Source organism: Equus caballus, chromosome 5 (assembly GCF_041296265.1).
Source record: "Equus caballus isolate H_3958 breed thoroughbred chromosome 5, TB-T2T, whole genome shotgun sequence".
Classification (NCBI taxonomy): domain Eukaryota; kingdom Metazoa; phylum Chordata; class Mammalia; order Perissodactyla; family Equidae; genus Equus; species Equus caballus.
Window position 1 is genome coordinate 93191272 of NC_091688.1, and position 27526 is coordinate 93218797.

At 39.0% G+C, this 27526-nt stretch overlaps 1 protein-coding gene across 8 annotated transcripts in view; it reads right to left on the minus strand.

Annotated features, from left to right (window-relative positions):
- TNNI3K (TNNI3 interacting kinase) overlaps positions 1-27526 on the minus strand; it is a 265432-nt gene that overhangs the window by 73467 nt on the left and 164439 nt on the right. For all 8 annotated transcript variants that reach the window (NM_001204809.2, XM_070266387.1, XM_070266389.1 and 5 more), the window contains 4 exon segments: positions 4037-4146; positions 19163-19295; positions 23125-23177; positions 23726-23778. In NM_001204809.2, coding sequence (NP_001191738.1) covers positions 4037-4146; positions 19163-19295; positions 23125-23177; positions 23726-23778 — 349 coding nt within the window.

Sequence of the window (27526 nt, forward strand, 5' to 3'; positions counted from 1 at the left end):
TGCTTACATGTCCCACCTAGCTTCTGTTTTCTTTCCTATTCAGGATTGCCAGCAATGATGTAACTTTCTTATTTTGAAAGTCCCTAACCTTCTTCTCTCTCCTTCTTCTCTCTTCTCCTTGGATTCAAAATTTTCTTGCTTTTAAGTCCAACTCCTCTCCCCTCTATTTGTGCTCAGCCTCTCTGCTTGAGCTTAACTCCTCTGCCATCTGGCTGCCTCCCCTGATCTCACTTCGTTGGGGTAAGCACCTTTAAGGTGAGAAGAGCATCTATGCCAACTTCTTGCACAATAATTTCACTGGATTCTCATTGACAGCTCCCTCAGTTTTGCGGACTAGGTTACTTTTTTTCTTGGTAGCTACCTTTTTCCTTTCCTTTTTTGTTTTAAGCACCTTCACCTTACTGCAGAGCCCTTAGCTTTGTTCTCTCTCACTGCCAACAAGATGCCAGATATCTAAGGGTCTAATGAGTACTCTGGTCACTAGCTGACTCTCAGGAGGCAGTGATGATGGTTCTCCTGGACACTTTCCTCTCTTCCATTTCCTAAATCTAGTCTTTCACCTCCTTATGATGTTATGTTTCCTCTGAAGTAGTTCTCAGGTTTACCCTTGCTCCTGGATCCCCATGGTAACCACTGTAGTCTTTGTGTAGTAATCGGCTGGATTCCTGCAATCAGAGCCCTGCTGGATGCTCTGACTGCAGTGTCTTTTGCGTCCGTTTCAGCCCACTAGTTAGTTCTCTGTCTTTACTGGGCACAAATCTCCTGGGGTACTTGTTAAAATGCAAAGTCCCAGGCTCCATCCCAGAGATTTTGATTCAGCAGATTTAGAATAGGGCCCCAGAATCTTCATTTTAACAAATACTCCAGGGTAATCTGGAGCGTAATGTGCAGCCCACACATTAAGAACAACGCTTAGCTGTTAGCGAACAATGCCCGCTAGGAGATAATTCAGTGCCTGCCTCACTGTAGGAACTGCATACAGTTCTTTGAGTAACTGAATAAATCCTTTTATACCAAACTCAGATGAATTTTCCAAAACAACTACTTTTATCATATCTCTTCACTGCTTTAGAGACAAAAATATAATTTCCCAGGATTTTATCTCCAAATTCCCTGTTCCGGTTTCCAAAGATTTCCAAAATCTGATCCCATCTAACTATCGGGACTTTTTCTACCTCTCACTGTTTTCTGATAAGCATTTCGCATCTCCAGTAGGCTGGTGTTCTCACTGTCCTTTCTGTCTCCATGGGTCTTGACTATGAGGACGTACATAAGAGACAATAATGAGCTTCAAATTCAAGGAGTGAGGCAAAGACAGACATGAAAGAAAGAATGAGTAGTGATGTTGATAACCTAGAAAGCGATGACCGGGAGAGCATGATGTTAGTGTCTAAAAATGAACTTGTTTCAAATGATGCCTGGTAGAGAGATTTAACCCCTCAGTGGCTACAAGTTTCCAATAACTAATAAGCCTCTCCCTTGTGTCCTTTCTGTAATGAAGCTGCATGTGGTCTCTTCACTTGGGCTGTTTTTCTCTCTCACCAACCCCCTTCATTCAGCAAACTCCTATTTATGCTCATGATCTCAGCTCAAGCGTCACTTCTTCCAGGAAGCCTTTCCTGACCTACACGATTTTTTTGTCCCCCACCTGCTCATGTCCTTTAGTATGCATTCTCATCTACTCTTGTTTTCCTTCATTTAGGCTTGTAACTATAAAATCATTGTTTATTCATATAAAACCAATGTGTTTATTCAATTTATCTCCATAGGGCCACTAGGTCTTAGGCTCCATTGAGAGCACATCACCAGTGATCCGCCACTCCTGTTCCTGGGGCTGTATACAGTAGATACTCAATAAATAACTGTTGAAGGAAAGAATGAAAACTAGCACAATTGTTCCCTTTTTCCTCACCACTCAGCCTACTGATATGGTGAAGAGCTTACAGGGCAATGCAAAGATGACTCAGGCATGTCACATACAGAAGCAGCTCAGCTTCGTGCTGCTGAGGTGGCTACCACAGCCATGCCAGGGCCCACCTGACTGACCAGCCCAGATACTGATAGCTGGTCAGAGCCTCTGCTTTCCTGCCATGCTCTGCCCCATCCTCCACCCCGAAGGTCACCCACAGGGCCCAGACCCTCTGCTCATACGCTTCACTGAACAGCAATCAAACCTTTCCACTTAAGTACTCCCAATTTGAGCCCTCTTAGGATTTTTTAAAATCTTAAATGTACTCCTTTGGCCCTATTCTGCTTCTTTTCCATTTTTTAGCCTATTACTTGTGACATCATTCTACCCAAAAAAATGTTTTTAGAAGCTGCCAATGACTTGCTTCTATCTCCAAATTAAAACTCCCATATGTCCCTTATCTACAGTCATGAAGAGTCAGTTAATAAAAGCAAAGGGAATTCCCTTGGTTGTTACTTTACATTATACTGTGGAACAGCTCACATCCCACAGAGAGGAGGAGATTCTAGATTAAGTGCTTGACACACATATTCCCAGAAAATACACCTCAAGTTTATATTGAAAGACAAGGGAAGCTTTTCCCAAACTATTTTATGTCATGTAATTTTCAAGACAAAATTTTCTGGACATCGAAATTCAGATGAGGGATTGGAGGCACTGAGAAGCAACAGTGGTATTCATTCATTTACTCAACAAATATTTTTGAGCATCCACTCTGTACAGGTCTAGGTGCTGGGGTTACAGCAGCAAACAAAACACAACAAACAAACAAAAATACCTGCTTTTATGGAGCTAACATTGTGGTAGTGAGAGAAGATTCTGTACAAACATATAATGTGTCAGATTGAATGGTCAGGAGAAGAGGTTATTTCTTCTGCCATACTCAGTCCCTTCCCATAATTTTCTTCATTTGTCTTCATGAGGGTTTGTGGGATTGGGTAATGACTCGGTCTGGGCTTTCCCTTTAGAAAAAGGATGGGAAACTTGCTTTTTCCTTACAAACATCTGGACTGGGGCTGATTCTGTTTCTCCTCCTTGAGATAACAAAAGCCTCACTTTATCTGCTCCCTTGTTGAAGAGAGATAAAGTGCCTGGGAAGGATCTGAAACAAGGTTGTATAAGAAAAGGACAGCAATAACTAGGATGATTTGGACTGGACAAATAAGGGCCATTGGTCTTTATGTACGAGGATCTCCAGTGTGAAGAATTTGAACTAATTCCCTCCACTCAGAGCAGAAAAATCAATGTGGGCTGATGTCAAATCACAAGGATTTCAATAGAGAACAAAGCATCCTGGCAGGGAGATTCTTCGACACTGTACTAAACTGTGTTATCAGAAGAGAGTTGTGGAATCTGCTCCTTCGCCAGCCTCTGAGAACAAAGTAGACATCAATCTGCCTGGGACAGTTAAGAGGAATCTTTCCTCAGACAGACGGTCTGGGATTTCATTCTGGGATTTTCTGACTGTTCCCCTCCACTCTCTTAGATCTATGATCATATTTAAAAACATGTTTGTCACTGTTTACATATCCTACCGTACTTATTCCTTCCCTAACATCCATCCCTCCACTGGGACTCTAAATCTCTGTTCTTAAGCACTTTCTCACACAGTCACTCAGGGAGTAGAGAAGGACCAGGACCAGGGCTCCTGGCTCCTGCTGGAGCCAACACTACCTAAAGACCACTTGTCCGGGGGCCTCTGCCTGAGGCCTACCTCACGGTGCAAAGCCCACACAAATCCATCTTCTTTCTTCAGAAAATGACTAAGTGTGGCTGAAGCGTAGTTAATAAAATTGCAGCTGAGATGAGACTGTGAGTCATCTGTCATAGCCTGGTCTCTCTTTCACTAATCAGTGGGAGAAACATTTCAAAACCAGAGAACAGCAGCAGAGAAATATGCGGTCCTTGGACTTCTCGAGGCAATTAGAGACTAAAGAGCGGAAGGCAGATCAGTCTTCCTGCCTTGACGGACTTAAAATACACGCTCAAAGTAGACTTTGGAGTTACACTATTTGTGACAGATTTTGACCATAACACATTTTCTAAGAGGAAATAAAAATTACTCACTTCAGGACATGCATTCCACCCTCGCATCAGCAGAGACGATATGGGCTTGGGAATGGAATAGCCAATGGGAGGTCTGATGTGGTGGTAAGCCATGTCCGCTGCGGCAGCCGCTGCAAACCAAGTGGTCGTGTCAGTTTTGAAGTTCATGTATTTATTTCAGGAAACAGATGAACAGACAACGAAAAGTGATCAGAGATCAATCTGTGCAACATCAGCAGAGATTCATAGAGAACTCAATGCTTTTTTTTAAATGCGTAAATAAAGTATTGGATAATTTGATACTATAAGTTTATCTTTATAATTATGCATTAATCCAGTTGTTAATTCAACAAACAGTGAGCAGAGGGAATTTATACAGCAGCAAAGGAACATATACAGGAGGTTTCAAATAGCAAAGAGTTTAGTGTCTGTGTCTGAAGTGTAGGGCATGTACATGACGTTACAGGAAGTAAAGAATGAAAGGTAGATTGGACCAGACTGTACAATGTCATAAACCCCAGGCTAAAGAGCTTGTGCCAGACACAGCAAGACATGGGGTGCCACTGAACTTTGCACTTCTGAAAACATCTCTATCACTTGGGAAAACAGATTTTTTTATTGAAGATTGGCACCTGAGCTAACATCTATTGCCAGTCGTCTTCTTTTTTTTCCTTCTTCTCCCCAAAGCCTCGCAGTACGTAGTTATATATTGTGGTTGTGGTCCTTTTGGTTGTGCTATGTGGGATGCTGCCCCAGCATGGCCTGATGAGCAGTGCTAGGTCTGTGCCCAGGAGCCAAACCAGTGAAACCCTGGGCCGACGAAGCGCAGTGTGTGAACTCAACCACTCGGCCACACGGCTGGCCCCAGATTGTGTTTTTAAGCACAAATTCCATTGCTGGTTACAAGAATGTTGGAATTTTAATTTTTAATATTTATAAAGTAGTTATTATTTGCTGAACTTGTTAGATACTTCAAATCCACCATTTTAGCTAATATCACTCATTGATTAAACTCCCTCGTGATGCCTGCCTGCTTGGATTTCTGAACGTTGCTCCTCTCAAACTCCCCATTACTGTATTGTGATTCTTGGGACTTCATTGTAGATTCCTGATTGCTGAATATTTTTCTGTTCTGCCACCAGTGATTTCTATACTCCCTGGGAAATCAGGCTTATAGCTACTTTTATGAAAATGTTTTGTATTAGGCATCATGGTGGATACACACATAAGCACTTTCAATCCCCCTAACAGCCATGCGAGATGGACCGTACTGGTATGTGTGTGTTTGTTTAACTATTTTCTAATTTACAAAAAATTTAAATATAACTGGTAGTTGGAGTAGCCTCTTATTCCAGATTCCATGCTCTCTTCAGCCACTTCACAGTGGAAACACTTTGTAAACAACATGTGAAGCTGTTTTCATTCCTCAGAAAAATTGCTCTGCATCAGTGAGCGGCTGAAGCTCCAGGACACTGTGCTTCTTATCTTCTAGACTGTGATGTCATGAGTGTCTGTCTAAATCTTGATGACTTTTGAAATATGACCCACAACCACTACTTCTTCTCTGCCAACGTTTACTCCAATTAAACTCTGTTTAAAGTAGATCTAGTAAAATTATATGTAGTGTAATTGGATCAACATTTTGCTTTATGAATCAGTCAGAATTACTACCTAATTTCACCATATGTAACATTTATACTTGTTTTTTGTAGAATTTTAGAAAATTAAGAGAATTAGCAAGAATAAAATCTTATTCAGAGAGAACAATTGTTAAAATATTTTGAATATTTCTTATATATTCCTTATAACATTGAGTTCATGTCCAATATAAAGTTATGTAATAATTTTTTCACTTAAATTAAATATAAGCATTTTCCCATGTTATTAAAATGCCATGTTAGCATATTTTTAATGACTCTGCATTTAGTGTGATTTACTTAATCACTCCTCAATTTTAGGTTGTTCAAATTTGGGTATAAACACTTTAAAGAATGAATTTTTCGGGGCTGGCCCCGTGGCCGAGTGGTTAAGTTCGCGCGCTCCGCTGCAAGCGGCCCAGTGTTTCGTTGGTTCGAATCCTGGGCGTGGACATGGCACTGCTCGTCAGACCACGCCGAGGCAGCGTCCCACATGCCACAACTAGAAGGACCCACAACGAAGAATATACAACTATGTACTGGGGGGCTTTGGGGAGAAAAAGGAAAAAATAAAATCTTTAAAAAAAAAAAAAAAAAAGAATGAATTTTTCAATATGACTTTTCTGATTCCACAGATTTTATTTATGATATTTTTAGGGGGTGAGATTAATACGTTGAAGGACGTAACTACCTTAAAGACGTTGGATACACACCAATAAACTGCTCTCCTGAACAGTTGCACTAATTTCAACTCTCCATAGCAAGTGTGTGAGAGGGCTTTCATTACACTTGAACCAAAATTAGGTTTTCTCATTTTATAAAAGATTTTACTAATATGAGAGGTAAATATATCAGCTCATTTGTTGTTGTTTAAATTTTGTTCTTTGATAAGTAGTGAGGTTTAATATTTTCCCAAACATTCATTAGCTATTAGTATTTAAAATCTTAAACTCATGTCCTTTGCCTGCCTGGTATTTTAATATTTCCCTTCAACAGCCATTCTAATTGTCCAATGATTCCAGGTTGAAGGCAGAGTCAGGAATTTCATTTCTGCTTTTGTCTTTGATGCCCTTTGTAGAATATTTGCATTGTCACATTTGCCAATCATTTCTTGGCACTATCAGGTAGAGTTTCAGTTGCTGACACTAAGAAAAAAATATACAAAAGACTGGTCAAAACATACTCAGCAAACTTAACATGTATTACAAAATGTGTCTTCCGTGTCAAAAAACTAGACATGTTAGATTCCTTCTGTTGGCTATTCTTGACTATTTTTATTTCTTTTTGGAATGAGGTAAATAAATAAGGAAACAAACTGATGCTTAATGATCACTAATTTTCTAACTCTAGCTTTTCACCTTATGACCATTTCGATATTGTTGAGCTGGTGCAGCTATAAGCACATAAACCAGTGTAGTGAACACATTTAAACTAATTACACATATCCTAATGAGTGGGGAGGGACTATTCATAAAGTGAGTTAAACTCAGATGCAGGTGCCAAACGTCTCCTTTGAAACTCTTTTAGACTCTGATATTAAGAATATGAAGTTACTCGTTAGCTTCTTGGCACTGCATCTGGAAAATCAGTTTAAGATGAACGATATTTAATTCTTCATTATTCAAAGTAGATTCTGTAAGGCCTGGGCTTCTCCTTCTCCCTCTGCTTTAGGCAGTCTTGGCAGTGATGGTACTCATTAGCATCTCCGCCAGAAAGTGGGCAATGCAACATGAGGGGTCATGGAATTGAAATTTGTCACCTTTAAGATTGTCTTGTCGGTCTTGCCTAAGTGACCACGCTACACTAGCAGCTGGGAAATTTTCTGGTATTCCAGATTCAGGAAAGAGACTGTCAGCCCATTAATCTATTTTTACCTTGATTGCTACATAAAACACGTTAAATGATTTATGTAAATGTTGGTTTCTGCTTTCACAATTGAAGCTTTGCTATTAAAAGAGAATAAGGCTAAATTTAAAAATATCAATAACTATTTATTGAGCACCTATTGTTTCTTCAGCACTACTCTGGGATAACTATCAATAGTTCAGTAAAGCTTATCATCCAGATTTTAGAGTAGGACTCTCCAATAGAACTTTCTGCAATGATGAAAATGTTCTTCTTCGCTGTTCAATATGGTAGTATATGACTATTAAGCACTTAAAATGTGGCTACTGTGATTGGGAAACTGAACTTTTAATTTTATTTAATTTCGATTAATATAAATTTAAATTTAAATGGCTGTGTGTGTTTAGTGGCTTCCATATTGGACAGCATAATTCTAGAGCATAGCTGTCTCCCATTTGGATAATTCTCAAATGAGACTTGAATTAAACACAATTTTGTGAGTCAGCCTCAAGGGTCTACAGAACCATGGTGTCAATTTGTGGATTCAATTTCTTCATTGTTTATCAATACCTTATCAAGAAAAGAAAAGACATGGATGGAGATTGTCAGTGTTGTCTCTCAAAAGATATAGGCCAGGGAACTACACAAAAGGCATTCACTGCAACATGTGCTAATCTTTACTCGTGTATTCATGTGAAAAAATATATTAAACATTCTATGTGAGTGATAATAGGCTAAGAAAAAAATGGTGTTATGCTTTTCAATAAAATTTGGTAGATCAATGAATAATTAATAAAGAAATGAATCACTGGATTTTTCACTGCTTTTTATGGTTCAATCGTAAGTTCTGAAATGTGATACCTTTTTCCTGGAATGTTCTTCCCTACCCTCTTTTCCTGTATTACATCTAAGGACATTTAGGTCTTAGCTTAGGAGAACTGTCTCTGGGTGCCCTTCTTATGTGCTCCCATAGAACCCTGTACTGCAATATTGTGTATTATATTACACTTAATTGTCTATTTACTTACTTGCCTTTGCAAATAGATCACAAGCCCCTAGAGGTCAGGGACCATGTTTCTTCACCATCATATCTCCTGTGCCTAGCACAGTGACTGGCAATCAGTAGTCATTCAATTGATATGCACTGAAAAAATCAATAAATGAGAGAGTCTAAAGTATGACTTCACTAGAAATAGTACAAATCATGGTACATAGGACTCAGTAAATATTTACTTATTTTTTTTTTCTTAAAGATTGGCACCTGAGCTAACAACTGTTGCCAATCTTCTTTTTTTTCCCCCCCAATCCCCTCAGCATGTAGTTGTATATTTTAGTTGTGGGTCCTTCTAGTTGTGGCATGTGGGATGCCGCCTCAGCATGGCCTGATGAGCGGTGCCATGTCCGCGCCCAGGATCCAAACCGGCGAAACCCTGGGCCGCCGAAGCGGAGTGCGAGAACTTAACCACTCGGCCACGGGGCCGGCCCCAGTAAATATTTATTTTACAAACAAATGAAGATGATGGATCAATGTCAATATCTTGCTCATTATTATGTTTTTAGGCCAGAGCATTCTTACGCCTAGTCACCAAGAAACACTGTAGAATGAAGATGATGTTTAGTTTAATATTAATTTACAACATGATTAGGTAAATTATTGAGATCTAATGACATATTTAGTTCATAACACTATCTTCTGTTCAAAACATTTGTGCAGGGGGCTACAATAAACTGAAGCAGTAAGACTGTTAAGAAATGCCCTTAACAAGGAAATCTAGAGGCCTAATTTCCAGTCTGGCTCTGCTTTTAACTCTCTGGGAGATCCTAATTAAGCCAATTTGCCTCTGTGAGTGCTGATTTCTCTAAATGAAAGATGAAGCAGTGAAGACACAGTGTAATGGTAACAAGCATGGACTTTGGGGACGAGGAGCCATGCGCTGAAATCTTGACTACTCTTCTTACTAGCACATGATGTTGAACATATATCTTAGCCTAATAGAGCCTAAACCACAGGTTATTGTTAGAATTAACAGAGATAGTGTACACAGAGCATCTGGCACATTGTTGGCTCTCCATAAGTGTTAGCTGTTGTTGCTATGAGTATTGTCATCTACAGATCTAACAGTCTTACTGATTCTTTTTAGCCTGAACCTAGAGAACTAGATATCAAAAAAATTGTTGCATAATTCCTGTTATGTTTAGACCAGAAATCTTAGTTCCTTTTGAGGTTTTCTTTGGGTATCAATACCAAGTAAAATATTGCATTGAGTCACTGCAAATTACAAGGCCACAAACCATCTCATCTGTCATTAGCCCCCGCTCATAATGCAATATGGCCATGGTGGAGAGGATGACTATGCAGCTCTCCATGATGAACTTAATTAGCTATATATTGCTTATGGATACATTCTGAATTCCTAAAGTAACCTATCACTTACTCTCTTGTGTTATATAAAAGTAAATGTAGGCATTCATACAAAAAAAAGCAATAAAGAACAATGTTTTGTTTGTGAGTTTGAGATAAAATTGCCAGAATATTTTTTTTTTTCAATTTTGATTGTGCGTGTGTGTGTTCTAAAAAAACATAATTGATTCTACTTCATTGTTTTTAAAGGTCAGGGCTGTGGTGAAACAAAGCAAATGCATTCTACCATCCCAGCAGGAGCTAAGACACATTCTTTGTTAAGCTGACACTTTTCGATGATGTGTCACCAGAGCATATAGCATCTGAGAGAGACCATGGGATTGCAATCTTGAGATTGTACTAAGAATGGCTTAATTTTTTAAACCACATCCCATTCTCATTACAGACTGTCAGAAGAATAGATTAATTTGCACCATTGTCTGTTCTCATTGCAATCTTTGTCAGTGTAATGAAGTATTGGAATGTTAATATCAGCTATAGTCACAGAAATATCACCATCCATTGGACCGATTTGATCTTTCCAGTGATCTGTGTAGTTATTGGCTGGCTTTGCTTTTCTCAGTGATAAACTGATAAAGATTAGCACAGCAAACACAGGATTTCAGAATGTTAGCTTACTCCTAAGTCCCTGTCACTTGTCAAAGCACAGTCCACATCATCAATGTGCTTATATCCTTTGAGGTTATTATATTTGGGATCTTAATCGTATATGGAGAAGAACATAATCATCTAATATTTAAGCAGGGATACCAAACACAAATGGCTACAAATATGAGACCTGTTACATAACTGTGTCTCTAAATGTACTTTAATTTATATTTTTTAAAACCATATGTAAGACAAAAAAGGTCTGCAAGCCATAGTTGACTCCTGGACTGCAGTTTGCAACTCTGAGTTAAAGCCTCAATATAAAGTCCTACCAAAATCTGGCTAGAATAAATTGGAAGAGGTTTTTAATTTGCTGCCATATCCAAGACTTAGTTAGAGCCTGGTGTTAAGGAATCCCAGGGCAAAGAGTTGAGTTTCCTTGTGAATCAGATGGCATCACACAAGAAAATAAATGTAAAACAAGAGACTCTCTTCTTGGACCCAAACTACAATCTGAAAGTGATCTGCAAAATTTGGTACCTGGTTATAAGGGGATGGCACTGGATAAAACACATATTGATGGATTCATTCATCCCAAATTTCTTCTTAATTTTTCATGAGATATCAGAGGAGACAGACCCATAAGGGAAATAAAATCTGGGAAGTAGTGTTGATTTCTTCCCCTGAAATATATCCAGGACAGCTTTTGTTTGCCAGGTCACACCCGTGCTTTTTTTCATCTTGCCCAGTTCTTCTCTCTCTGCTTGACTTCATACCTTAGCTCCTTCTCTTCCTAATCTCATCATTTCTCTCACAAATCTGTTCTTTTCCTGTATCCATCACTCTCCTGCTGACTAAGCCCGAAGGCTGGAAGTCATCCTTGACTCCTCCTTCTCCCTTGTGCTCCCACCTCACTCCATCGGCAGGTCCTATTAAAATCTCCCAAACTAACCTCTCCTTTCTCTTCCAAAGCTACTACCCTAGTTAAAGTCTTATACAGTCTCTTCTAGACTGCTTGGCCTCCTTGCCTCTGGTTTTGAATATCTCCAATAGAGCCTTTGCTTTGTAGTAAGAGGGAACGTTCTAAAATAATAGTAGAATTGTACTATTACCCCACTTAAAATCTTGCAGTGACTCCTACTGTTGACACACAAGGCCCTTCACCAACTGGTTCTAGTTTATATTTACAGCATGAGTCTTGCGAATGATTCCCTTGTATTCTCTGCTTCATCCCCCCTGAATTATCTGTGGGTCTCTCAGACCTCTGCACCTTGCCCATACTGCTTTCTGCTGGGACACCCTCTCTACTTCCCCACAATTTACCTATCTAATTAGCACTCATCATTTTTTTTCTTCTCTCTCTTTTTTATTGAAGTAACATTGGTTTATAACATTACATAAGTTTCAGGTGTACAAAATTATAATCTGACAGTGTTCTCACCCCATAAACTCTAGTTTCCTTCTATAACCATACAATTGACTCCCTCTACCCGTTTTGTCCATCCTCCAAGCCCCTTCCACTCTGGTAACCACCAATCTGTTGTCTAGATCTATGAGTTTGTTTTTGTTTAGTTTGGTTTGTTCATTATTTTAATATTCCACATATGAGTGAAACCATATGGTATTTGTCTTTCTCCATCTGACTTATTTCACTTAGCGTAATAGCCTCAAGCTCCATCTATGTTGTCGCAAATGGCGAGATTTCATCTTTATTTATGGCTGAGTAGTATTCTACTGTACATACATACCACATCTTCTTTATCAATTCACCTGTTGATGGACACTTAGGCTGTTTTCATATCTTGGCTATTGTAAATAATGCTACAGTGAACACAAGGGTGTATATATCTTTCCTAATTAGTGTTTTCATATTCTTTGGATAGATACCCAGAAATGAAACAGCTGGATCATAAGGTAGTTCTATTCTTAATTTTTTGAAGAATCTCCATACTGTTTTCCATATTGGCTGTACCAATTTACATTCCCACCAACAGTATACAGAGTTCCAGTTTCTCCACTTCCTCTCCAATGCTTGTTATTTCTTGTCTTTTTGATAATAGCCATTCTAACACGTGTGAGGTGATATCTCATTGTAGTTTTGATTTGCATTTCCATAATAACTAGTGATGTTGAACATCTTTTCATGTGCCTATTAGCCATCTGGATGCAGTTCAGGTATCATCTTCTCTAAGAATCCTCCTATGATAACCTTTTTCCACTACCAGTCTGGGCAAGAGACCCCTCCAGGGAGCATCCTTAGCATTCTGTGCTTCTCTCTAGTTGGGACTCTCCCCCTCTGTACTATGAGGGCCTGAGCAATGCTTTATTTCTCTTTGCTTTCCTCCTACTCTAGCACAGTTCCTAGCCAGAGGAGCACTCAATGATGGATTAAAGATAATAGCTAATATTCATTTAGTACTTACTATTGCTAGTCACCACTCCAACCCTTTGAGATAAGTGCTATTATTATTCCCATTTTAAAAATAAAGAAACTGAAGTATGCCTAGGTTAAGTAGCTCGCATAAGGTTGCAAGACTCATGTTCTTATACATTATGTCACTTCTCTGTAGCCCAAACACTGTTAGCTAAAAAATGTTTTCTTAAAAATCAAATAATTTGAAACATTTAAAACTCTTTATATTTCTAAACAAACACACAGAAATTAGTTGACATGGTAAAAGTGAGCAGGCATCCCTACATCCCTCATGGCACGTTTAGCTGGAGCTGGGTAGCAGCTGTCCCATTGAGTCAGAGCATTGGATTTCCTCTTCACCACCTTGTCCTGCACTGAGCATCTGCCTGATTCCCCCAGCTCTGTGAGCATTTGATCTGGTGTCTCTTGGGATGCAGGATATCACGGCTTTTTTGGTTCTTTCTAAACCTGAGATTATAAGGTTAATTTGAATATGTACTGTGCAGAAGAGACCCTAACTTCAAGTTCTGAATGCACATCTATCACTTGCATAGGAGTCAATGCTAATATTTGCATTCTATGTTTATATTTCTCCCAGGAGATAGGATTCTGCTAAATCCAGGAGGAAGAGCCATGTGTAATGTTGCTACTACCATAACTGATAATGCTGTCCAACACTGTAGTCATGGATTTATTCTTCATTCTAAATGGCTAATATGTAGCTTATATTGAATCTGATGCTTTACATAATTTATTGCTGAACATATGCTAGATTGCCTAACCACTGCAATGATATTAACGGTTCGTTTCTTGATGCATGGTCACTGCCCAACTTTAAAAAATTCCACATCTATCATAAACAAACTCTCTTTCCAATAAAGTGCTATAAATTCTAATATCTGGGGTATTGGAAACAAATTATTCTTAGGCAAAACTTTTAACTGTTTTATTATATAATAGTCTCCCTCTAAAATAAGTAAATATTTCTGGGGGTCTATAAGAGAGGGCATCTCTACCTCTCTGAAATATTAATTGTATAATTAGCAAAGGACAAGGAGTAGAGAAAATTGCAAAACTGTATGAGTAAAATATAATAAATACTGTGATAAATGATGACTTGGGGCATGGAGGAGACTGCACTTAACTCAATATTGAAGAAATAAGGAAGATGTTTTTGCAAGAAGTAATATTTAAGCTAAGACCTAAAAGTAAATTGGAGTTAGTACAATGAAATGTGGGGAAGAGTGTCTCTGGCAAAGAGACAAACATGTGCAAAGACGTGGAAGTGAAAGGAAACACGTCATGTTGGGGAGATGAAATAAGTCTCTGCAGCTGGAAAATAGAAGAGAGGCTTGCAAGTGGCAAGAGGCAGGCTTGGGGAGGAAGGCAGGAGTGTAATTATGAGTGGCTTTGTAGTTTGTTTTAAGCAATTTTGTTTTTGTCTTAAGAGCAAAGGAAAAAAATTGGAGATTTTAAGTAAGGGAACCCAGATGATCAGATTTGAGTTTTTAGAAAGCTAACTCTATCTGTAGAATGGCAATTGATGAAAAAAAGATGGTAAGCAAAACTGGAGACAAGGATGCCATTTAAGATACTGTGCAGTAGTCTGTAGTGAAATAAGGAAGTAGCAGTGGAGAGGGAGATATGTGGATAGATTCGAGAGATATTTAGAAAGTGGGATTGAAAAAAGAAAACAAGTGAAAAAAGAAAGAAAAGAAGGAAGGGAGGGAGGAAAGAAGGAAGAAAAGAAGAAAGAGGAAAGAAAAGAAGGAAAGAGATGCATCAGGATGACTGAAGTTTTTATATGGACTTTCTGGCGAATGAGAGGGCCACTCAAGGACAGAATTGTAGGAAGACTAGATCTTGGGTTAGACTTTGCCTTTGTCTCTTATCTTACAGTTGCAGAGAGTTTTCAGTCTACAAAGTTCAATCCCAAACGTCATCTCACTTGATCCTCGCAGTAATCTTTGTGGAGTCATCGTTAACTGCATTTACTGAGGAAAGTGAGCTTATAAAATGGCTTGGAGGCCAGAAGAAATGCTACGCATTGAAAGAAGCAAAAGAAGGCTGGAGTGGCTGGAGCACAGAAAGTAAAAGGATAACAGCAAAGAGACAGAATCACATAGAGTTTTGCAGGACATATTAAGAATTCTGAGATTCAATCCGAAGAACATGGGAAGCCACAGGATGATTTTAGGCACCAGTGACATTATCAGGTTTATGTTTTTAAAGTACCATTCTAGTAGATGTGTAGAAATTGGGGAGGAAGGAAAGACAAGAATAAAGGGAGGGCAGTCAGATGGCTATTGCAGCAGTTAAAGTGGTAAGGATGGCAGTCTGAACCAGGGTGGGGGTAGATGAAGCTTTGAGAAGTAGACAGATTTGAGCCCTGTATGCCACCTCTTCTATTCAGTCTTGTACTGGAGGTGTCTGCCTGTGCAAGAGGGCAAGAAAAAATATAAAAGATGTACAAATTGGAAAGAAGAAAAAAAGTTTTCTTATTCACAGGTGACATAATCATCTATGAGGAAAATCTCAAAGAGTACAAAAAAGATACTTGAACAGATATGTCAGTTTAGTAAATTTGTAGGGTACTAGATTGTTATTTAAAAATTAATTATATCTCTATTCTAGCAAACCATTGGATATTGAATTTTAAAAATTAACATTTATAGTAGCATCAAGAAACACAAATACACACAGCTAAGTCTAAAAAAACATATGCAAGGTTTGTATGCTGAAAACACTGATGACAGAAATTAAAGAAGACCTAAGTAAAGGGAGAAATGTACCATGTTTATTGATTGGAAGATTCAATATGATTAAGATGTCAATTCTTCCCAAACTGATCTACAGATTCAATGCAATCCAATCAAAATTCTAGGGGCCAGCCCTGTGGCACAGCGGTTAGTTCACACGGTATGCTTCCACAGCCTGAGGTTCGCCAGCCCAGATGCCAGGCATGGACATATGTACCGCTTGTCAGGCCATGCTGTGGCAGGTATCCCACATATAAAATGGAGGACGATGGCACAGATGTTAGCTCAGGGTCAGTCTTCCTCAGCAAGAAGAGGGGGATTGGCAACAGATGTTAGCTCAGGGTTAATCTTCCTCAAAAAAAAAAAAAAAAAAAATTCTAGCACGCTTTTTTTCTTTTTCAGTAGAAATAGACAAGCTGATTCTAAAATTTATGTGGGAAAGGAAAAACCCTAGAATAGCCAAAGTAATTTTAAAGGAGAGCAAAGTTGGAGGATTCATATTACTTGATTTCAAGACTTACTATAACCTATCAATACAGTGTGGTAGTAACGTAAGGGTCGACTTGTATCAATGGAACAGAATAGAGTCTAGAAATAAATGCACACATATATGGTCAATTAATTTTTGACAATAGTACCAAAATAATTTAATGGAGAGAGTTTTTCAAGAAATTATGCTGAAAAAAACTGGACGTTCGTATTAAAAAACAAATAAATTAACAAAAGAATTAACAAATGCAATCCATAGCTTGTACTATTTTTTAAAAAACTCAAATAGATCTTATAAATGTAAAACCTAAACCTACAGACTTCTATAAGAAAAGATAGGAGGAAATCTTTTTTTTTTTTTTTTGAGGAAGATTAGCGGTGAGCTAACATCTGTGCCCATCTTCCTCTACTTTATATGTGGGACGCCTGTCACAGCATAGCTTGCCAAGCAGTACGTAGGTCCGTGCCCAGGATCTAAACTGGCGAACCCCAGGCCACCGAAGTGGAACATGTGAACTTAACCTCTGTGCCAGAGGGCCAGCCCCATAGGAGGAAATCTTTGAGGCCTTAGGTGAGGTAGGAATATTTTAGATAGCATACACAAAAAATTTGATTTAAAAGTCTGATACAGTAAACTTCACTGAAATTAAAAACTTATGCTCTTTGCAAGACATTGCTAAGAATATGAAAAGGCAAGCCACAGATTAGAGAAAAATACTCGCAAAACACAAAGCAAATGAAAGACTTCTACCTAGAATCTAAGAACTCTTACAAGTAAATAATAAGACAATTTGAAAATACACTTCACCAAAGAAAAGGATATGAACAGCAAATAAAAACAGGAAAAGATTATCAACATCGTTATTAGAGAACTATAAAATAATACCACAATGACATACCATCATACACCTACTCAAATGGCTAATATTTTATTTTAAATAGATAATGGAAAAGTGCTGATAAGAATGTGGAGCAACTGAAATTCTATACACTGCTGGTGGGAATCTATAATGGTACAAATGCCTTGGAAAAACTTACCATAAAAACTTTCTCTCATGTATTTATCCAAGAGTAATGAAAACATCCACACAAAGACCTGAATGGTTTTAGCAATTTTATTTATAATAGCCTCAAAGTAAGATTGATTCAAATGATCATCAACCTGTGAATGCATAAATAAACTAAGGTACATCAACACAATGGAATATTACACAGGAATGAAAAAGATTGAACAACTAATAAATGCAACAACATGATTCCACTTATATGACATTCTGGAAAAGGTAAACCTATAGGGACAGAAATCAGATAAGTGGTTGCCAGCGCTGGAGGTAGGAAAAGTGAATTGACTCCACAGAAGCACCAGGAAATTTTTTGGAGTGATGGAAATGCTCTATATAGTGATTGCAGCTGTGGTTATACAACTGTATATATTTGTTAACACTCATTGAACTGTTAACCTAAAATGGTAAATTTTACTGTATATAAGTTATACTTCAATAAACCTGACTTTAAAAAAAGACTTGCAATAGTTTAAATGATAAAAATAGTGGCTTGAGCTGGGATGGTGGTGGATGATGGTAAGTAGTAGATAAATCCACAATGTACCTAGGATATAAAATCCATGGGAAAGGTGAATGCATTGAGATGAGAGGTGAGGGGAAGGGAGACATATCTCTCTCTTATGAAAAATACCACAGCATGTCTAGAATGGTGATGGATTTTTAAAAATACACTCATCTGTCTTATCACAATGCAAATGCTAAGAGGTAAAGAGACAGCAGCACGATAGAACAAGACGTGACAAATGGCAACGTTAGTCCAGTTCAAAGCAGAGTCCTCCCATCTACACTATAATAAGGGGCAAATCTCATCATGCAAAACTATGAAGTATGTAGAGAAAGATTAGGACAATTAAATAATCATCGTACTCAATAACTATGTACAGAGCCTGTAATTTGTGAAAAGCACTCCGTTAGACACTATGCAGACTGTAATTAAAGATCATATGGTATTGGAGGAAAAACACCTTGAAAAGAGAGCAGGAGATGTGGCTTTTGTTCTGCACACGAATTCTAATAAATACTGTGATCCTGGTTAGTACTTCTAACCTGTGAGTATCCGTGTTTGTCAGATTTGTCTTTCCCTAATACCCCTTTGATGTTATCCTTCTGATATATTACAATAGGGCAGCCACTAGGAGCTGAAAATTCATTTAAAATTTAATTTGAAACCTTCTTTTCAAGCTTGTTAGGTTCTGGGGATGCAAAGCCCTTAAGGAGCTTCTAGTCTAATGACGGATCCGAGTAAGTAAACAGTGTGACAAGACCCAAGAGCAGCCCAAATAAAATAGAGGGTCAGATACAAATAAACTTTACCTTAAACCTCAAATATGTGCACATTTTTCCTGTGATTAGATTCGCCACCTCCACCTTCGACATGTACAGAGTATGAGGTACCTTATGAACAAAAATTGGCTCACTCACAAAGCCCCGGGTTTGGAATGTATCCATATATGTAATACAAAATTATTAGGAAAAGCAATTCTCTTTTTATAATGTGAGATGAGCAGAAAGCAGTCCTGATAGGTTATTTTCATGTGTTGCTACTTTCAGTTCACCCTATATACACTCTAAAAAGGCACTTCTAAAATCTAATCTCAAAAAACAAATATCACATTGTCCAAATTATTTGCACCCACATGCTACATGGCCACGAGTCATTTGCTTGTTTTATTAACAACAGATAAATCAAAGCCTGAAACGTCAATAAAATTTACCTTTACTTCTGTGTGTCTGTGTCTGAAGTCACAGTTTGGTCATTAAATTTTCTGGATTGGGCACACATCTTAAAACAATTTGAGATTGATTACTTACTCTCACCTTGCCAATCCACCAAGAATAATCATTTTGAGGAAAAAAAAATGTTTCTTGAAGTTGTGAAAATGCACGGAACTCTGGAAAACAGAGAAACTTGAAGCGCAGCATGGCTTACCTGGCTTGAGATGCGCGAACGGAATTTCTCCGGTGAGAAGTTCCCACAGACACAGAGCGTAGCTGAAGACGTCAGCTTTGATGGTGTAGCGTGTGCATTGCGTGAACACCTCGGGAGCCATCCAGCGGAGGTTCTGCATGTCGAGAAACATCCACAAGCCATTTACCAAGTGTCGAGTTCTTCCACTGTAGCGCAGCGTTCTTCTTAGTGGGGAGTCGTCAAGTGTTCTCCCCACGCTCTCAAAAGACAGAAACTTAAAACAACATCCATACTGCCCTCAACGTGTGCAATAAACTGGCCTGTTTATGCATAAATAGCATAATGACTGCTGCTGCTCAGTTTTTCAAAGGGCATTTTTTAATCATTGGAAGATCATGAAATCCATAATTCTTCTAAGATATCCCAACAATATTAATCATCAAGCAACCCTGCCTCTTATAAAATGATGATCGCAGCAGCAGCACTTTTCCTTATCTCTGAACATTTTCCCGCTAGAAGGTCTATGAGCTTCTGAATAGCCAACCACAGATTCATCCATGAACTCTATGCCTCCCTGGGGGTGAATCACGCACTGTGGGAGGGACCTTCTCTCCTTTAAATCTTCAGGTAGTAATTGAGGAAGTCACTAGATTAGTGCATGAATAGTGCCCTCATGACTGAGGAGAGAAGGGGCCTTAGGGAATGCTCAGAACGTTCCTGTGAAGCGCACTGCTCACTGGCAGGACCAGGTCTGTCAGACCTCCCCTGTTGGCCCGGTCATGTTATTTCTGAATGCTGTCAGTGCAATATGTTCCAGAAAGAAAGCCATAAAGTGCTACAAGGGTCTCTGTACAAAGTTCTATCCTCATGTTTCCACGGCATTATTTACATTTTTTTCACTTGCCATCAGATAGTTTTCAGCTTTAAACATAAGTTTCCATTCTGGGATGCAAATGCATATGTTCGGTTTATCTGTGGTTTAGGAAACAGAGAACCGGATTTTTGAGTTAGGAGATGAAAATTCTAGTTCTGGCTCCACCACTGACTGTTTGGGCAGCTCTAGGCAAGTCCCTCGTGCTTGCTGGGACTCAGCTTCCTCAAGGGCAGAACCGGGGAGGAAGCCCTTCAGCTCTAAGGTCCCATGGCTCCGTGATCATATCAACGTACTTTGCCAGACACCTTCTGTCTTTGTATTACCACTGAAGGAAACCAGCGTTCTTTTATTACTCTAACTGAAATTCTGAGTGTGGTGCAGGCTGCTGATAATTCTTTTGAAGTGTCTACCTTATTTTGAAATCATGCATAATTACAGCTTTCCAAGAATATCTTTATTCCGATTATGGTGCGTATGTGCGATTCTTCCACACGAGCTTTCACACTCCAAATGGCCTCCACGTACACAGCAGATTAAGCACTGTGTCACAACATTGCATAAGTGGGAGTAGGCATACAGTATGCCCATTGTTTCTCAGGGGGGTAATAGAGTAATTAGCAAACTGACATAAGGCCACATAACTAGTAAGGCCTTCAAAAGAAATCTAGAGTAGTGCTGTGTTCAAAGACTACACTACTAGGATAAAACAATATTACTTGATGTCGGTGAAATTCAATTCAATTCCATTAAACAAAAGTTTATTTAGTCAGAGAGTCTCAACTGGCTGCATTCTAGAATCACCTGGGGGGAACTTTTAAAACATACAGGTACCCAAGATCAACCTCAGACCAATGGAATCAGAACTGCTGCATGTTGGATTCAGGCAGTGTGTTTTTAAAAAGTTCCCAGAGTGATTTCAGCGTGCGGTCAGGGTTGAGAATCACTGATTTAGCTGTCTCTATGTCCCAGGACTGGATGAGGTCTGTGTGTCCTATCAAAAGAGGACTCACTCTTCCCACCTCCCTTACCTCATATCCTACCCACGCTCCTCCTGCTCACTCCCTCCCAGTCACTCTGCCCTTGAACACACAAAGAACTCTTTTGCTTCAGGGCCTTTGCACTTACCATGCTCCCTGTCTACACTGCTCTTCCCCCTACATGGCTGACTCCCATGTCAGGTCTCTTATCAAATGTTATTCTTCCCCCTGACCCTACCTACATGGCACCCTTATCACTCTCCATTCATATATTCTACTTTGTTTTTTCTTTATAACACTTATCATCACCTAATATATATTTTGTTCATTTGCTCAATGTCTATCTCCTTCTAATAGAATATTAGCTGCACAGGAACAAGAACTTTATTTTGTTCACTGCAATATCCCCAGTTCCTAGGAACACATCTGGCATCTAGTAGGTGTTCCATAAACATTTATTGAATGAATGAGTGAAATCTAACTGGGGAAACGAGCATGCACAATCCCACCTACAATACAACATGGCCAATCTGTGGTTCCTGCTTCCTCTCTAACTCATCTCTCTCTTTCTCCCCCTCACACAGAGCACGCCGACAATGCTAACCTATCTGACGTTTCCCCCAGGAAGTCTGGTGTTTCTCATCCTCCCTTGTGCCTTTTGCTCATGCTGTTGTTCTCTCTGCCTGGCACCCCTGCCATTCTCCCTGCATTTAATTTACTCCTATTTATCCCACCTGAGCTCCTGTCATGCTTTGTCATACCTCTGTCACTGAACCTCCACTCTGCTTTAAATCTATCTGCTTGTTCCTATGTTTTCCCCACTGCTTAGTCCTGTTTTCCCCACTAGCTCCTTGAGATGGAGGACTAAGCCTTTATTCACATTTTGCATTCTTGACCCTTTGCAAAATGCCTGATACATTGTAGGCCCTCAATAAATGTCTGTTGAATGAATAAGAGTACAAACTAGCAGTACATACAAAGTGCTAGAAAAGCACAGAGAGAACAGTGTATGGGAGGGCAGAGGGCAGAAGGTACTGAAAGTGGATACAATTTCCTGGGCCTTGCAAGATAAGGAGACTTCCTCCAGGTGGGGTGTAGTGAAGGGCTTTCCAGGCAGAGAATACCACACTGGCAGGGTCACAGGGATGTATGTGCAAGGGAATGGCATGTTTGGGGAATGGCCAGGTGGCTGTGTCTGGGGCACAGGGCACTTGAGAGAACTTGTGGTGGAAGAGGAGGTCACAGAGGAGCCCAGGAGCCAGACTGGGGAGGGCAGGAGGCTGCTGGCATCATTGATGGTTAACAGGAAGAGGTGAGTTGTCAGAAGACAACCCTTGGCTGATGTTGCAAAGAATGAACTGGAAGAGAGGACTGGAGTTGGAAGCCTATTGCAGTGGTCCAGAAAAGAGATGATGAGGACACGAACTGAGGCAGCAAAATATGAGGTTGGGATGGATTTAAAAAAAGAAATAGAAACAAACAGAAAAAGTGATTCACTAATGTGTAGGCAGAATCAGGAAAAGGAAGGAATAAAAAATTACCCCATGCTTGGGTAACTAAATAACACAGGTAGTCCAGAGAGAGAAGTGTACTTCCTTTTTGAGAGGGGGAGTGAAGAAGAGGTCAGGTAATGCATTTAATTGCAGACATTTTGAGCACAATTATGCCTGCGTCAGGTGTTATAATTTATATTTTACTTTAACATTAATGCTTGGCTATACCACCTATTGCCTTATAATGCTGAATTGGAAAACTATGAATTGTTAACAGATGCAGGTAGACTACGAATGTTATAGTTACCTATTGAGTGTTAACTCTATTACTTAATAGGGAGATCTAAATATGAAAGCCAATTATCCATGCCCACCGTGTACTTTTGAATTATATTTGAAATAAATTCTGTATTATTTTATCCGTAACATTTCCCAAATATATATCTAATCTATTTCTCTGGTATGGCCTTGAAATAGATCTTTTGAGGGCTTACTGAAAATAAAAATGTAAAATATTATCCTGCCCCTGGGACAATGCCATCTCTTCCAGTTAAAGCTGCTCTCATCTCACTTCCTCTCATGCTGAGTTTACGCATTTTAATTGTTTCATAATTATAGGGAACACAAGCAGCAGCTAACCCCAGGTTGTTTTGTCATGTTGTCTTCATCCAGAGACTGTAGAAATCTTGATTCTAAAGGAAACAGAAAATGAGTTCATGTCAAAGGAAATATCTTAAAAAACCAAGGTCAAAGATTACAGCTAAAATTTTGAAATCCCAAGGAACTTCTATCTTATTTGAATTCTCACTTCTTTATTTTCTAGTTGAAGATATCAAAGAGAAAAAACTGAAAATAGGGGCTGGGTCTGTGGCCGAGTGGTTGAGTTCGTGCGCTCTGCTGCAGGCGGCCCAGTGTTTCATTGGTTCGAATCCTGGGCACAGACATGGCACTGCTCATCAAGCCACGCTGAGGCGGCATCCCACATGCCACAACTAGAAGGACCCACAACGAAGAATATGAAACTACGTACCAGGGGGCTTTGGGGAGAAAAAGGAAAAAAAAAAACAAATAAAAAGAAATGATATACTTTTAAAATCCAGGGTTATTGAAATCTGAATGACTTAGAGATGTACAGCTGTCAGTGTGAAATCTATTTTCAGAGGCATCATGTGATATTAGGCACCGACCGGGAACGAAGAAAGAACTGATGTCATTCGGGTAGTATTCATGGAAATCTCACCTCCAAAATCTGCCACCACAGCGTGCCCATCTTCATAGAGAAGAATATTGTGACTGTAAAAAAAAAGCAGACTTTGAGTAAACTTTACTATTTCCCAGTCAAACTGACCCCTGGAGGAAGAGGACAACCGTCATCATTTGCTTACCCCAGAGGCTGAGTGAGCCCTGAAGGCTAACAGAGATCTCAGGTTGGTGGTAGTGATTTTTTCAGTTTTGCGAATTCAAAAGGGATATTTACAAAACATGGTCCTCTTATATCTAACTTTGAAAGTATACAAAGCATCCTACCTTAGATAAACCCTCTAAACTTTTCAAGAAGCCCCCTTAGCTGAAGATCAGTTTTTCAGCTCATTGAGGCTCATTTTCTAACACAACTGTGGTTACAGGAAGAGGGTGAGAGGCATGTGTGAGCATATTGGAGTCAGAGAAAGGGAGCCAGCTTGCCAGAACCCCTAGGCACAAGGCAGGGCCTGACATGAATATAGTCAAAGGACTCTATGGAGAATGTTTTGGCCAATACTTTCTAGCCACAATCCCAGGACAAAGGAGTGTTTTTAAGGCTGTAAAAAGAGGCCAGCTGAACTTTTTAAGTTCGCTTTTTAAGGTCTTGGATAGGAAAAGGTTTGTGGGTCACCAAAAGTCTCCTTTCCAAGCCAGAATTAAGCTAGATTAAGAGTCTTTCCTTTTCAAGAAGTAAATCAAGGTTGGGACAGTTCAAAGAGAGGCCATTCCTCCCACATATTGGTGAGTTGAGTTGTGGGGAATCTTACGGACAAGCATATTGTGACATGAGGTTGTCTCCTTATCGAGTGCCTTTCTTTATGCTCATTTCACATTTGGCTTGTAAATGAGTGATTCAGTATAAGGAGATCCCCCACTGGATTTCTTATAGTTCACATAGGCTATACTATAGCTATTTTATCTGCTTTATCCTTAATTGCTTTGCTTCACGATCAAAATATGGAAAATAGTGTTATTCTCTAGTCTTGAATAAGTCCAGTAATATATTGAATCATTTATTTTTTGTGCTGACTTGAGCTTTACAAGAAAGTTACTTTTGAACTTCTCTTGTATCATTAATGAATTTTATTTTTTCTGGTATAGATTTAATCCTCTTTTCAACTACCAAAAGTCTAGAATGTCTTCAAAGTTACTTTGCTTGGAAAAGCCCAACAATAGAGGATGTCAAAACAAAAAACCCCCAACATGCTCTCTTTATAAATTATCAATTAATAAGTGTGATGAGAAGAACAGTGTCATGATAAAGAACTCTACAGCATCAGGAGCTTTGTGGAAGTTCCAATGCAACAAGAAAAATCCATCTACTGCTGTACCACTAGGTTCTTTGAAGGATTTAGCAGAGTTTCAATACCACAGTCCCTTGGCCTATCAAGAGATAACAGGTGTTACATGTCATAGTTATCATTAAAACACATACTGAGCATGGATTCAACAATCATAATAAATTTATATGTATGGCATCCTTGCCATTATTTTAATTTTAATTCCAATTGCTTATCTAGAACAATGGTTAACGAAAAACATTTTCAGCAGAACAAACTTAATATATAAAACAAATTTACGAATGGAGCTGCTCTAGTTAATATAGGGAAAAGCTCACAGAGCTGCTCCTTAACTTTCACCTTTTCCACAATAGCAATCATTGAGGAAACAGCCTAAAACCACAGATCTAGAGAAGCCCCCAAATAAGTTATGATTCTAAGGAATATTTTGTTAATTCATTTGTTTGTTGAAATTTTTTCCAAAGTAAACATTTTATGTTACTAAGGACGATTATAACAGCTAGCTGAAATTGGGGTGGAGTGTTTAGAAAAATTTTATTCTTTTATCAAAGAAATTTAAGTGAGTTTGGTCACTGGTTGCCCAGTGTATTTGGTCTGAGAGACAAGATATCTCAGGAGGCAGGGATTATCCTCATTGCTGAACCCCCAGGATTGTTAGCAAACTGATTATTACACAAGAGTGTTCAATAAACATTTGCTGGACAAATAAATTAATTAAAAGAGACTGACATTGTCAGTTTGTCATGAGTTTGGAAGGGTAAAGATTATATTAGTTAATCAGCAAGTACTTATTGAATACCACTCATCAAGCCATAAATAAATATTTAGAATTCAGAGAATCCTGGAATTGGAAGAGACATTAGAACTAACCTAGTCTCACCCTCTTAGTTTCTAGAGGAGGAGTCCAAAGCTCAGAGAATTTAAGCGTATCGACAGCTAGTGGCAGTGAAGATACAGAATCCAGTTCATCTAGGCCCCCATCTCAGATCTTAGAACAGTGATTGGTAAATAGTAGGTGATCAGTGAATTTTATGAATCATCTGTGTCATATTATGGACCTTTCCCCAAAGCATGATATTTACTTTCCTCACATCTTCAAGACACCCTCCCCTGAGCGATACAAAGTGATGCAAGTTAAGGATTCCATCTTCAAGGACCTACCTTATAACTGGATGATGAAAATGAAGATGAATGTGGGTAATATGAAATTCAAGGAAATAATGTAGGTTAAAAAGGGAATAAGTTTTGAAGTCGGCCTTGAGGGACTGTCAGTAAGCCTATAAATGAAAGCTGGTCATGTGCCAGGAAATTTCCTTTGTACTGGGGTATAGTGGTGAACAAGACAGGCAAAGAGCTTGTGAGCTTCTGTTGCACTGGGAAAGAAATGAGGCAGAGACAAAGAGGAAAAAAAATCCAGGTTAGGGGAAGAACTGAGTAAAAGCCAAATTGAGAGTGTGTGTAGTCTGTAATAGGAATTATAGGAAGAATGTACTTATTAAACTGGAGAGAACATGCTGAGGCATAATCAGGGGAAACTGAGTGGAGGTGGTGTTGGATTATAATGGAATTTGAAAGCCAGGACAGGAACTCTAGACTTCATACAAGGAGCTAGAAGTTTTTATGGCTAGGGTGAAATGCTCTGAAAGCAGAAAGACTAATGTTCAAGAATAATTTTAGGCCCTAGGTACTGAATGACTAAAGTAAGAAGATAGAGTGGAAAACAAAGAAAAAGATTGAATCCATCAAAACATCTGAAAGAAGTGTCAAGATCTTGGAACAGTCTAATTTTGGAAATAAAAAGGAACAAAAAAACAAGGATCACCTTCAAGTTTTCTAGTTTGGAGTTCTTAAGCACAAAGCAGTAACATATCCAGTTAGAAAGGGTTGTCTTACTAAAAGTCCTATGAATTTCAATGAAAAGGATAGTGGTTGAATTGGGAGGCTGAGAAACTTGGCTAAAGTCAATGCTGTGTTTGGCAAGACTCACCAGACAAATAACTATTATTTTTGTCAAATTGAAATATCATTCAGAAGAACTCTTGTGCTCTTAACAAACAGTAGCAAACTAAACAAAACTCAGGATGCAGTGACAACTTAGGAGCACAGAATAATGTGAGTTCATAGCAGCAAACGGGAGAAATGTCAAACAGGATGCTATGAAAATGACACTGCAGGATGAGAACATTTTGGGAAGTTCTGCAATTAAATGAAATTTTCTATTCACTTCAAAATGGTCTTTTGGATTTTTTCATTCCTTCTTTAATCACTCAGTAACAATGAAAACTAATTTTTACAACTACCTCTAAGATTCATGCATTCATCTTTTAGTTAGAGCTAAGCGACACAGGCAAGGCTGAAGCTGACAGAATTTGTGCTAATCAGCGACAGCATCAAGGCCTCGTGGCGGGTGTCACCTCAGAGCCAGAGAGCCATTGGAAGAGTCATCAGCATTGGGGTTGAGTGTACCTAGGGAAGGGGATGAACTGGGAGCTGAAGCC